The sequence below is a fragment of the Myotis nattereri genome, assembly GCF_964212035.1.
Source record: "Myotis nattereri genome assembly, chromosome: 14".
Classification (NCBI taxonomy): domain Eukaryota; kingdom Metazoa; phylum Chordata; class Mammalia; order Chiroptera; family Vespertilionidae; genus Myotis; species Myotis nattereri.
In genome coordinates, this window is record NC_138089.1 from 54,851,115 (window position 1) to 54,865,752 (window position 14,638).

The 14,638-nt window shown below is 40.7% G+C and overlaps 1 protein-coding gene across 1 annotated transcript; it reads left to right on the forward strand.

Moving 5' to 3' along the window:
- Window positions 1-9,611: 9,611 nt before the first annotated feature.
- CCR8 (C-C motif chemokine receptor 8) lies at window positions 9,612-14,310 on the forward strand. The gene is made up of 2 exons (XM_081106250.1): window positions 9,612-9,648; window positions 12,939-14,310. The coding sequence occupies exon 2, from the start codon at window positions 12,984-12,986 to the stop codon at window positions 14,046-14,048; it is 1,065 nt and encodes a 354-aa protein (XP_080962376.1). The 5' UTR covers window positions 9,612-9,648; window positions 12,939-12,983; the 3' UTR covers window positions 14,049-14,310.
- Window positions 14,311-14,638: the final 328 nt, after the last annotated feature.

The window sequence follows — 14,638 nt, forward strand, 5'->3', positions numbered from 1 at the left end:
GCTGGGAGGGGCCCGGGCTGGGAGGGGCCCGGGCTGGGAGGGGCCCCCGGGCTGTGAGGGGTCCGGGCTGGGAGGGGCCCGGGCTGGGAGGGGCCCCCGGGCTGGGAGGGGCCCAGGCTGTGCGGGGCCTGGGCTGTGAGTTGGCACTCAGTTTGGAAAAGGTCTGCCAGGCCCAGTGGGGTCTGCACAGTCCGCCCTCCTTCACTCTCCCTAAGAGACAGGATGACCCCCCCTGGGGAGACATCTTTGCCCCCTGGGTCAGCACCACCCTGAAAACGCAGCCTGGTTTGGGGGGGGGGGGTGGTAGCGATAGTCTGTGCGTGGTTTGTACTGTAGTTTAGCCTCCACTGGCGTTCCTGGCAGTTGAGTTGTTGGCAGTTGGCACTATTATAATTAACGCTGCTATTAACATTCGTTTCAAATTTTTGTGTTTACTTACGTTTTCATTTCTCTGAATCAACACCTCAAGAGCAGTTGCTGAGTTGTATGGTAGTTTCATGTTCAGTTTTTTTAAGAAACTGCCAAATATTTCAGAGTAGCTGTTATCAGTTTACATTCCTACCAGCAACGTATGTAAGTGATCCAGTTTCTCCATATCCTTACCAACATTTAAAAACCGTAGCTATTCATATGCGCGTGTGGTGGTATGGCATTGTAGTTTTAGTGAGGTCAACCATCATTTCAAGTACTTATTTGGGGGCATTTTAAATTTAGGTTTGTTTTATTTAGAGTTTAATGTCAATTCCATGTTGTGTTTCAGTAAGAACAGTGCAGATGCGGTATCTCTGGCTCCAGTCCGGTATCCAGTGGTACAAATTAGCTCCAAGCTACACATACTGAACAAAAGAGGCTGAGTGAGAGGAGTGGGGGGCAGAGAGGCAAGGAGAAGAAACGAAGAACTGAGCGTGCATGCAGGCGTTTCCTACCACCTTCAATGCGAGCCTGCTCAGAGGGAGAGGAACAGTAGGCAAGGAGGCGCGGCCACGGATTGTTGAACTGTTATCGGCACCATGCTTTTCAGCAACATTTCGGCAGAGTTAGAAACACTTTTTACAGCAGAACGATTACAACCAACTCCCCCAAACAACCTTTAACCACCTCAGGCGAACACCCAGTTAATTGTGAACCTTGGTATAAAATTCAATTTAAACAATTAAAAAAGGGGGGAATGATAACACATATGCCTCTATAGTGTGATTAACCTCTCCCCTAGATGCTTGCTTGGCCTGGAAGTCATTTCTGTTTCTAATGGCGACATCTGGCAGGAGACAATGCAGTGATGCTGAAAAAGCCTCCATGCAGTCCTGTTAGTGTCCTTTTTTTTTTTTTTTTTTTTTTTTACTTTAGTTGATTTGAGAGAGAGAGAGGAAAGGAGAGAGGGGAGGGGAAAGAGAGAGAGAAAGAGAGACAGACATCGACTGGTCACCTCCAGTTATGAGTACCTAAAACCCGCAACCTGGGTGTGTGCCCTGGCTGAGAATTGAACCCACAACCATGGTGTATTGGGAGGACACTCCAACCAACTGAGCTATGGGACCAGGGCTATGGTCCTGTTAGTGTCTTAAAGAACTTAAAAGTTGGGACGAGTAAAATCCACAGAAATTCATTCTGGTCTTTACGAACTTTTGGAAACTGTGTTTAAAAAAACCAATAGGGCAGGAACCTAAATCCTGAGACCAAATGAAAAAGTCAGATTTGGTGGTTCTCAGTGACAATGGGGGAATTTCCAAGGGAGGGGCGATGGAAAGCAGTGGCGTGACCAGAAGTACAGAGGTTTCTCTTGTTGGCCTTTATTTCATTGATCATCTTCCACATCCTGCACACAGCGCTTCTTTATGCTGCTCTTCACTCTGCATGACTGAAGTCTGTAGTGTCCGATTTAAGAGACCAATTGGGAGCCGAAAACCAGGATTACAGGCTTTATTAGGGGAAAGAGACCTGCCGGGCTGTCTCGCAATGGGAGGACAGCAACCCATGCAGAGGTGAACACATCTTTTGAGGGGAGGAATGGGGGCTTAGTGTACTTGGCGTATGCTGATTGGTGGCTTAATGTATGGTCCATATAGGAACAAGGGCTTAGGGTATTTGGCAGGTGTTGATTGGTGGTTTAATGTATAGTCCATATAAGGTACATGGTTAGTCACTCAGGTATTTCCAGGCTGCAAGTTACGTCATACTCCGCCCACCAGTTGGGGGAAGGGAGGATTATCAGGTAACAACTGCGTAAATGTAGAGTCCTTACAGCTTTCTTCACTCAGCATATCCAGTTCTGCATTTGCGTCATCAAAAGCTGGTTTTGCCAACCTGCAGGCATGGGCAGGGGCTTTAAAAATTTAATAGTGGAGCCCTATCTGGTTTGGTTTAGTGGATAGAGCCTCAATCCTTGGACTGAAGGGTCTTGGGTACAATTCCGGTCAAGGGCACATACCTTGATTGTAGGCTCAATCCCTGGCCCTGGACAGGGCCTATGTGGGAGGCAACCAATCTCACATCAGTGTTTTTCTCTCTCTCTGTCTCTCCCCATCCCTTCCACTCTCTCTAAAAAAAAAGAAAATGTCTACTGTGAAAGTCCACAGCCAGCATGGCTTTCTGGGTTCAAAGGCTTGGAGGAAGAGCTGACGCACAAATGACACACAAGATGAAATATTAATTTTGATACCAGGGGAACCAGAGGAAACCTTGACCATAGCAGTCAAGTTCTCTTGAGTCTCCATTCCCAGCTGCTTTTATTTACTAGAATACACAATTGCCTTTTAGGAATGCAAACAGACATATCAATGGTAATGTTTAATAAACAGTAAGATTGTCAGGTTTTGGGGGAGTTTGCTTTAGGCCATTGAGTCAGCATCAAGTAATAAAATGTAAATATTCACCCTGTGAATATCAAAAGGAGTACCGGCTAGCCTTCTGCCAGACTCCTCACATTTATATTAATTACTGATCTTTTTTTTTTAATATATTTTTTTGATTTTTTACAGAGAGGAAGGGAGAGAGACAGAGAGTTAGAAACATCGATGAGAGAGAAACATCGATCAGCTGCCTCCTGCACATCTCCCACCGGGGATATGCCCGCAACCCAGGCACATGCCCCTGACCAGAATCGAACCTGGGACCCTTCAGTCCGCAGGCCGACGCTCTATCCACTGAGCCAAACCGGTTTCGGCAATTACTGTTGATCTTGGTTTCCAGCAGTCTACCCTATATATAAAAAAATAAGCTTTTTAAAAAAGGAATTTCATAGTGGAATACAGAAAAATTGAGAGCAAGATCTCCATCTCCCCAATTCTTGTCTCCCACCTCTCCCTTCCTCAGATGCTGCTCCCAAAGGCATCCCTTAATAAACTCCCTGAACTCTAATCTTCATTTTGGAGTCTGCTTCCTGGGGCACCCACTTGCAGCAGTCAATGCCAGAAGTGGTCCAAGAAAGCAGATGCTGAGATGAGATTTTATTGCCTCTAGAAATTTATTTTCTTGGCATAGCACTAAACCCATACCAGTCCCCTAAAATAATCTCTTCATAGGATTCCTCATTTTTTACAAAATCATAATTGTATGTCATCTGGGTCTCAAGCTCACATCCTTCATCAAATGTAAGTTGTACCTATACTTTCTCCTCTACTGCCCCAATCTCCAGACCAAGACGCTGCCTCTTGGGAGGCTGGCTCAGATGGCTGTGGAGTGTCTCTGTCCTGAGTTCAGCCCCAAAGTGGCCTTGCGCTCACCTGTTCCATGCTTCTCTGCCCCTTGATTCACCTGCCCCAGTCCTTTACTGGGCTGTGTTCAAAACTCCCTATAGGGCTGCCAGGGGTTAACTGACTTTAAAGAAAATGGAAACTAACAGAAAAGCCCTACTCTGGATTTGGACAGAGTGGGTGTTTGTATGTATTTCCTTGCTCTCTTGCAAGGCTTCCTGCCTCTGCAGAGATTCATTTCCCACAGTAGCTCTAGAGGTTGGTGGGCACTCACAGAAGTCTATCAGCAACCACAAAGCATCCTTGCTTTACCCTCTTCTGTTTCTTCTCCAGCGGTCTCTCCACTGAGTGTTATCTGAGTGGTGAGTTTTCCTGGCACTTGTGACATTTCTGATTGCTCAGCTGCCACATCTACTAGGTGTGGCCATCTCTTCAGGCATCAAGCAATGGAGATGCACAGGGCCCCACTCCCAGTTTATTGGACAAATCTCAAAATACCCCATCCCACAATAATAATACATTCCATTTTTAAACAAGATCTCCATTGAGTAACCAGGGTTTTGGCAGACCAGATGAGAAAGAAGTTAACTCTGACTGTTCTGATGACTTTGGGTAGTTTTAGATAGCTCACTCCATTTCTGATGAGGATTGATAAGAGGTAAGAGAAGGAGCATTGGTGTCCAAGTGGATATTATAATCTGGACTGTACCTGTTCCTCCCCATAAGAGTGTGCAAATCTTAGAAAAGTTATCTAAAATACCTACATGGTTGTTCTGAGAATTGGATTTACTGTAGGTGAAATGCCAGTGTGGCTGGTAGTCTTTTATAAACTGTGGCCTTGCCCTAGCTGATGAGACTCAGTGGTTGGGCGTCTGCTTATGAACTAGAAGGTCTTGGTTCAAATCCTGGTCAGGCTACATGTCGGGATTTCAGACTCATTCCCCAGTAAGGGGCATTCAAGAGGCAGCCTATCAATGAATCTCTCTCATCATTGATATTTCTATTTCTCTCTCTCCCTCTCCTTCTCCCTTCCTCTCTGAAATCAATAAAAATATATTTAAAAAGAAAAGACTTGTCATCATTAAAGAAAACTTGAAAAATAATGAGGAATAATCTAATCTATGACTTTTAATTTGTGCCTATTTCATTCTGGTATGTGATCACATGTACCCATGTCTCATTACAGATAAGCATAAGCATTCATGTTACCTTAGTCTGCTTTGTTGTTGTTGTTGTTGTTGTTGTTGTTGTTTAATGCCCCTGACCAGAATCGAACCCAGGACCCTTCACTCTGCAGGCTGATGCTCTATCCACTGAGCCAAACCAGTTAGGGCTATTAGTCTGCTTTTTTTTTAACCTTAAGATTATTCCCGGTTTCTACATAGTTTTCATAATGATTTTTTTCTTTAAGAGACGCACTACCTCCTGGGACTTCTGTGATGAAAGTGCCTTTGATTGCTAAACTCCTTAAGGGAGGAACCATATACTTTCAACCCTTCTAATGACAAGAACAGTGTGGGAATATGCTAGTCCTCATTAAGTGTTTGTAGCCTTGAAACACACACACACACACACACACACACACACACACACACTAGTAGAAGATAAATTCTGGGAATAAATGACCATCAAAGGACTGAGATCTAATCAATCCTTGCACACAATGTGGCACGAGTTTCCTGAAAATGCAGCTAAAAACACAAATACTATCAACCACACATAGTTCTCCATGTTCAAACCTTCAAAACAATATTGTGGTCATACCTTTGACTCTATGCAGGCAATGTTCCTGCCTACACTTACACAGAAAATAAAAATAGACCACATGTTAGGCCACAAAACAAGTCTTAATAAATTCAAGAAAATTGAAATATCAAGAATCTTCTTTGACCACAAAAATATGAAACTAGAAATCAATTACAAAAATATAGGAAAATTACACATGGACGCTACAAAACATGTTATTAAACAATGAATGGGTTAACAGTGAGGTCAAGGAAGAAATCAAAAGTTACCTTGAGAGAAAATAAACACACAACAACACAAATTTTATGGGACACTGAAAAAATAGTCCTCAGAGAAAAATTCAGCAATAGAGGCCTTCCTTAGGAAGTAAGAAGTCTCAATCTAACCTTTTACCTAAAGGAACTAGAAACACAACAACAAACAAATATTAACGTGAGTAGAAGGAAGGAAATAATAAAGATCAGAGTGGAAATAAATGAAGTAGATCTAAAAAGCAATGCAAAAGATCAATGAAACCAAGGGTTTGTTCTTTGAAAAGATAAACAAGATCAATAAACTTTTAACCAGAGTCACCAAGAAACAAAGAGAGAAGACCCAAATAAATGAAATAAGAAGTGAAGGAGAAAAGTAATAACTGACACCTCAGAAATACAAAATATTATAGCCCTAGCTTGCAGACTGAAGGGTCCCGAGATGTTTCTCTCTGTCTCTCGCTCTCCCTTCCACTCTTTCAAAAAGTCAATGGAAAAAGATCCTCGGGTGAAGATTAACACACACACACACACACAAAGGAAATATTACAAACAACTGTATGCCAACAAATTGGACAATCTGGAAAAAATGGATCAATTCCTAGAAACCTACAGCCTTTCACAATTGAATCAAGAAGAAACAAAACTGAACAGACCAATTAGAGCTAGTGAAATAGATAAGAATAAACTACTAGCTAACAAAAGTCCTGGATGGATGGATTAACAGGTGAGTTGTACCAAACATTCAGTAAAAGAACTAGTGCCTATACTCTTCAAACTATCCAAAAAATCCAAGAGGAAGGAACACTTCCAAGCTCTTTTCATGAGGCCAGCATTATCCTAATGCCAAAACTAGATAAAGACACTACAAAGAGTATTACAGGTCCATATCCCTGATGAACATCGATGCTAAAATCCTCAACAAAATATTAGCAAATTGGATCCAGCAGTATATTAAAAAGATCATACATCATGACCAAGTGGGATTTATTCCAGGGATGCAAGGTTGGTACAATATTTGCAAATCAATAAACATGACACATCACTAAACAAATCGAAAGACAAAAATCACATGATCATACCAATAGAAGCAGAAAAAGCATTCGACAAAATGCAACACCCATTTTTGATAAAAACTCTCAGTAAAATGGGAATAGAGGGAGCATATATCAACATAATAAAAGCCATATATGACAAACCTACAGTGAACATCATACTCAATGGGAAAAAACTAAAAACATTTCCCCTAAGAAGAGGAACAAAACAGGGATGTCCACTTTTACCACTCTTATTCAACATAGTACTAGAAGTCCTAGCCACAACAATCATACAAGAAGAGGAAATAAAAGGCATCAATATTGGAAAGGAAGAAGTAAAACTCTCATTATTCACAGGTGACATGATATTGTACATAGAAACACCTAAAGGTTCGACCAAAAAACTACTAGATTTAATGAATTTTACAATGTAGCAGGATACAAAATCAACACCTCAAAATCAGTGGCTTTGTTATACACCAATAATGAATTCTCAGAAAGAGAAACTAAACAATCTCATTTACCATTGCAACAAAAAATTTAAAATACTTAGGAATAAACTTAACCAAGGAGGTAAGAGACTTGTACTCAAAAAACTATAGGACATTGAAAAAAGAGAAGATGTAAACAAGTGGGAGAATATACCGTGTTCATGGATTGGTAGAATCAACATCATTAAAATGTCCATACTACCCAAGATAATCTACAGATTCAATGTAATACCTATTAAAATACCAACAGCATATTCCCCAGATCTAGAAAAAATACTCCAAAAATTTATATGGAACCAAAAAAAAACCCCTGAATAGCTGCAGCAATCTTGAGAAAGAACAACAAACTTTGAGGAATCACAATACCAGATATCAAGTTATACTTCAAAGCCACCATAATCAAAACAGCCTGGTACTGGCACAAGAACGAACATATAGATTAGTGGAACAAAACAGAGACCCCAGAAATAGACCCAAGCCATTACACTCAATTAATATTTGACAAAGGAAGCAAGAGCATACAATGGGGTCAAGACAATCTCTTCAATAAATGGTGTTGGGAAAATTGGACAGATACATGCAAAAAAATGAAACTAGCCCACCAACTTACACTATACATAAGAATAAACTCAAAATGAATAAAAGACTTAAATATAAGTTGGGAAATGATAAAAATCCTAGGAGAAACTAAAATCTCAGACATCTATTGTAGCAATATATTGACAGATACATCTCCTCGGGCCAAGGAAACTAAGGAGAAAATAAACAAGTGGGACTGCATCAAAATAAAAAGCTCTGCACAGCAAAAGAAATCATCAACAAAATGAAAAGGGAGCCCACTGTATGGGAGAACATATTTGGCAATGATACATCTAATAAAGGGTTAATGTCCAAAATATATAAGGAATTCATACAATTTAACAAAAGAAGATAATCCAATTAAACAATGTGCAACGGACCTAAATAGACACTCTTCAAAGTGGACATACAGAAGGTCAAGAGACATGAAAAAAATGCTCAAAGTCACTAGTCATCTGAGAGATGCAAATAAAAATGACAATGAGGTATCACCTCACACCTGTCAGAATGACTATCAGCCAATCAAATGACAGGTGCTGGTGATGATGTGGAGAAAAGGGAACCCTAGTACACCCCTGCCATTATGGAAAACAGTATGGAATTTCCCCAAAAAATTAAATATGGAACTGATACTTGAACTAGTGATCCCACCTCCAGGAATATATCCTAAGAAACCCTAAACACCAATCAAAAAGAATGTATGCACCCCTGTGTTCGTTGCAGCACAATTGACAATAGCTAAGATCTGGAAACAGCCCAAGTGCCCATCAGTAGATGAGTGGGTAAAAAAGCTGTGGTACAGCCCTAGCCAGCTTGGCTCAGTGGGTAGAGTGTCAGCCTGCGGACTGAAGGGTCCCAGGTTCAATTCTGGCCAAGGGCACATGCCTGGGTTGCAGGCTCGATCCCCAGTAGGGGGTGTGCAGGAGGTAGCTGATCAATGATTCTCTCTCATCATTTGTGTTTCTCTCTCTCCCTCTCCCTTCCTCTCTGAAATCAATAAAGAAAATATATATATATATATATATATATATATATATATATATATATATTTTAAAAAGCTGTGGTACATTTATACCATGGAATACTATGCAGCAGTAAAAAAGAAGAATCTCTTACCCTTTGAGACAGCATGGAGGGACTTGGAGAGTATCATGCTACGTGAAATAAGCCAGTCAGAGAAAGACAAGTATCACATGATCTCACTCATATGTGGAATCTAATTAACAAAGTAAACTGATGAACAGAGTGGATCCAGAGACATGGAATCATGGAACAGAGTGTGGAATCTAGGGGGGAAGGTGGGTGGGATGTAATGAACCAAAGAACTTGTATGCATATACATATACAGTATACATAACCCATGTACACAGATAATAGAGTGGTGAAGGCCTTGGGCAGGGGTGAGGGGTTGAAGGGGGTCAATGGGGAGAAAAAGGAGGCATCTGAAATACTTTGAACAATAAAGAATTATTTTAAAAAATTTAATTTTATTTTTTTAAAATATATTTTATTGATTTTTTTTACAGAGAAGAAGGGAGAGGGCTAGAGAGTTAGAAACATCAATGAGAGAGAAACATTGACCAGCTGCCTCCTGCACACCCCCTACTGGGGATGTGCCCGCAACCAAGGTACATGCCCTTGACCGGAATCGAACATAGGACCTTTCAGTCCACAGGCCGATGTTCTATCCACTGAGCCAAACCAGTTAGGGCTAATTTTTTTAAATTAAAAAAAAAAACCCACACAGGATGTCTATACGTAGGTTCAACCTCTTACCACAGAGGTATTATCACACATGCATGCAGACTCTGAAAAGAAGGAACTAGCAGCTGAAACAAAGGCTGGAATTAAGGTATGTGTTAATCATCCTCGGAGAACAAGGATATAAACAGATAGGGACATGTTTATGTTCTTGGGAAGGAGGCTAAGGGGAGGCTAATATTTCAAAGGTTTGCTGTAAGTGGTAATTTTTTTAAATCTTTGTATGTCCCAGCTTACACAAATCCTGCATGTCTTAGTGGCTGCCTATAGCTCTGGTTGAGGGAACTGTGTTTGTAAAATATATTTGGGGTAAATACTTAAATAAAATTAATATCTTTAAAGTTTTTTTATTTTTAATATATTTTATTGATTTTTTACAGAGAGGAAAGGAGAGGGATAGTTAGAAACATCGATAAGAGAGAAACATTGATCAGCTGCCTCCTGCATACTCCCTACTGGGGATGTGCCTGCAGCCAAGGTACATGCCCTTGACTGGAATCGAATCTGGGACCCCTTAGTCCGCAGGCCAACGCATAATCCACTGAGCCAAACCGGCTAGGGCAAAATTAATATCTTTAAAAATGGCTATCTTGCTTGGAATTTCAAATTAGAGAAAGGTGGCATAGTGAATAGGGATTTCTGAGTGTTCAGCAATCAAATGCCTTGAAAAATAGTAAGTGTATATTGAAATTACTTTGAATATATCAATTTGAGAAAAAATTATTTTTTTCTAATGAATTTATTGGAGTTGCATTGGTCAATAAAATTATACAATCAAACCAGTTCTTGAACATCTCCCATCTCAAACAACTGGGTTCTTGACCAAGTTATTCATAGAGAACATATCTTGGTTATTGGAATAAATTTCAGTTCTCAACCTGACTACCTTTTCAGGCTGATACAGCAGCATGATAAAAAAAAACCTCTCTCAGGCCACAAAGGAGAAAATACAATATGAGTCAGGTTACCTTAAATCTCACCTTGTTAACATCTCAGGAAATTGTGCTGTGAATTTTTTCCCCCTGTGGTTGCTATTGAAATAGACGATTAGCACAATTTTAAAATATAAAGAGGCTATCAAGAGTGCTGATTTCGCTACAGGTGTGAAAGTGTTCATGAAACACTTGAACAGGCAATTGAACAGGTAGAAAAGTTATTGATTTGGATAAATGAAAGGAAGTCAGCTAGTGACAGCATTTCAGAGGCAATGGTATGTGAAAAAGTGAAGATGCTGCATTTGACCTCCTGAAAGACACCCTTGGAATGAGTGCTGAAAGTGATTTGTTTGAGGCTTGTAGGGGATGGTTTGATAAATTAAGAAAAGAATTGTGTTTGCTTATAGATTAAACAGTACATTAAACATGTACTTTATACAAGAAAGGTGAAAACAATCATTTGGAGGTCTGGAACAAATTAATTCCATTTTCATTATTTCTAATGAGGAAAAAATGATTTAGTTTTTGAAAAAATTGCTTCTCTAACAGCCTTCAGGAAAGAATTAAGTTCGAGAACCAAGGTTCCACTGTATAGGTATCAAGTGTACCATCTATAGTACATTGTCTGCACATTGCATTGTGCACTTTGCATTTAAAGTCTAGTCTCCTTTTTTCTTTATTTTTTTAAAATATATATTTCTTTATTGATTTCAGAGAGGAAGGGAGAAGGAGAGAGAGATAGAAACATCAATGACAAGAGAGAATCATTGATCGGGGATTGAGCCCACAACCCAGGCATGTGCCCTTAACCAGAATCGAACCTGGGACCCTTCAGTCCGCAGGCTGACGCTTTATCCACTGAGCCGAGCCAGCTAGGGCATTCCCTTTTTTCATTATGAATCCCCTTTACCCCTTTACCCTCTTCCCTCTATCCCTACACTCCTCCCCCCCCCCCCCCCCCCGGCTTCCCCTAGTAATCACCATACTGTGGTCTGTGTCTATGAGCCTTTTTTTTTCTTAATTCCTTTACCTATTTCACTCACTCCTCCAGCCCTCTCCCCTCTGACAGCTGTCAGTCTGTTCTCCATATCTATTAGTCTGTTTCTATTTTGTTTATTCATTTTGTTCATTAGATTTCACATATAAGTGAAATGATATGGTATTTGTCTTTCTCTGACTGGCTTATTTCACATAGCATAATACCAGGTTCATCCAGGCTGTTGCAAAAGGTAAAATTTCCTTTTTTACAGCTGAGTTGTATTCCATTGTTTAAATGTACCACAGCTTTTTAGTCTGATGGGCACTTGGGCTGCTTCCAAAACTTGGCTGTTGTAACTAGCACAGCAATGAACATAGGAGGGGTCACATATTCTTCCAATTAGTGTGTCAGCTTTCTTTGGATATATTCCCAGAAGGTGAATCACTGGGTCAAGGCAGTTTCATTTTTAATTTTTTAAAGAACCTCCACACTGTTTTCTACAGTGGCTGTATCAGCCTGCATTCCCACCAACAGTGTATGAGGGTTCCCTTTTCTCCACAGCCTGGCCAGCATTTGTGGATTCTTTAATCATAGCCACTCTGACAGGTGTGAGGCAATATCTCATTGTAGTTTTAATTTGCATTTCTCTGATGATTAGTGACATTGAGCATCTTTTCATATGTCTATTGGCAATCTGTGCGTCCTCTTTGGAGAAGTGTCTGCTCAGGTCCTTTGCCCATTTTTTAATTGGATTGTTTGTTTTTTTGGTGTTGAGTTTTTTATAAATTTTTGATATTAACCCCTTATCAATGCATCATTGGCAAATATGTTATCCCATTCAGTGGGTTGTTTTTTCATGTTGTTGATCATTTCCTTTGCTGTGCAAAAACTTTTTAGTTTGATATAGTCCCATTTGTTCGTGGGTTTTTTTTTTTCTTTTGTTTCCCTTGCCCAAGGAGATATATCACATACAAAAATTGCTACAAAAAATTTGCAGAGAGAGGGGGGTCTTTGGTATCTCATCCTTTTCTGATGAGGACGTCAGTTTAATCAGATCAGGGCGCCACTCGTAGGACCTCTTTTAACCTTCATTACCTTTCTAAAGCCTTATCTCCGAATAACATCACATTGGGGGTTAGGGCTTCAATATCTGACTTTCGGGGTGGACACACATCAGTCCATAACATTCTGCCCTCTAGTCTCACAAAATCCATGTCCTTCTCACATGCAAAATGCATCCATTCCATTTCAACATCCTCCACAATCTTAACCCATTCCAGCATCAAAAGCTTCATCTAGATATCATCTAAATCAGGTCTGTGTGAAACTGAGCTGTGATTCATTTTGAATTCTTGAGAGAGAAGCAAGAACGTTTAGTCTGAAACAGGGCTTTAAGATTTCAATATATGAGTTGGGAGTTGGGGGGGCACATTCAGTCTGTACTTTTGAATTAAAATATTTTTAAAGTTGAATATCTCTTAGGTACCTCTGTGACCAGGTCCTCCTGCCTTGATGGATTATACACTTGAACCCAACATGACAACAAGTGACTACTACTACCCTGATATCTTCTCAAGCCCCTGTGATGGGGAAGTTATCCAGAGAGAAAGCAAGTTGCTTCTTGCCATCTTTTACTGCCTCCTGTTTGTGTTCGGTCTTCTGGGAAACAGCGTGGTCATCCTGGTCCTTGTCATCTGCAAGAAGCTGAAGAGCATCACAGACATCTACCTCTTGAACCTGGCCCTGTCTGACCTGCTTTTTGTCTTCTCCTTCCCCTTTCAGACTCACTATCAGCTCGACCAGTGGGTGTTTGGGACTGTTATGTGCAAGGTAGTCTCTGGCTTTTATTACATTGGCTTCTTCAGCAGCATGTTCTTTATCACCCTCATGAGCGTGGACAGGTACCTGGCAATTGTCCATGCTGTGTATGCCATGAACGTGAGGACAGCCAGAGTGGGCACAGCCCTGAGCCTGGGAGTCTGGCTGACCGCCGTCATGGCCACCAGCCCACTGCTCGTATTTTACCAAGTGGCCTCTGAAGATGGCGTCCTCCAGTGTTATTCGTCTTATAATCACCAGACTTTAAAGTGGAAGCTTTTCACCCACTTTGAAATAAATATCTTAGGCCTGCTGATCCCATTCACCATCCTAATGTTTTGCTACATTAGCATCCTGCACCAGCTCAAGAGTTGCCAGAACCAGAACAAGACCAAGGCCATCCAGTTGGTACTCATCGTGGTGATTGCATCTTTAGTCTTCTGGGTCCCATTCAATGTGGTCCTCTTCCTCACTTCCCTGCATGACCTGCACATCTTGGACGGATGTGCCATGAGCCAGCAGCTGATTTATGCCACCCATGTCACAGAAATCATTTCCTTCACTCACTGCTGCGTGAACCCTGTTATTTATGCTTTCGTGGGTGAGAAGTTCAAGAAACACCTCTCAGAAATATTTCAGAAAAGTTGCAACCACATCTTCCTCTTCTTGGGGAGGCCAATCATCAAGGATATGGGGGAGAAACCATCCTCCTCCTACCAGCACTCCACCCGTTCCTCCAGCATAGACTACATTTTGTGAGGACGGTGCCTCAAAGTGGGTCTCTGCTTTCCCAGCCACTCCTCTTCCAAAGGACAAAAATGGTTTATACTGGGGTCTGAGTATCTTTTTAGTCTTAGAAATTTGGTTATAGACACAAGATATATTTCACATTAAACTTGTATTAGTAGGAATGTATTGAAGTTGTATATAGGAAACCCTTTCTCAAAAACACTTTCAAGTGCTGTTATAATTCTTATTTCAATGCTTTTGCATACAAAATAAAAGTATTTTGTTTTGAGTGACTGAAGTTTCTGGGGTAAAATGTCTGGGCTTGTATAGCAGGGATCCAAAGGAGGATAAAATTAATCAGGGCGAATTTTATTTTGTTACTTTTTTTTAGCTGTGGAATTTTAGGCAACTTACTTTAAATGCTTCAGTTAGTTTCCTTACATGTAAAATACATACCTTTGATTCATGTGAGAGGATCATACAGGGTTACGAAACTGTGTTCTGATGCCACCTACCTGCCATTCAGTAGCTGACAGTGACAAGAGTCGCCTGCAGTAGAAGAACTGGAGCTTAGTTCTGTATGCGTTTGGTTATATGTGTCATATGTTAAGAATATGTCA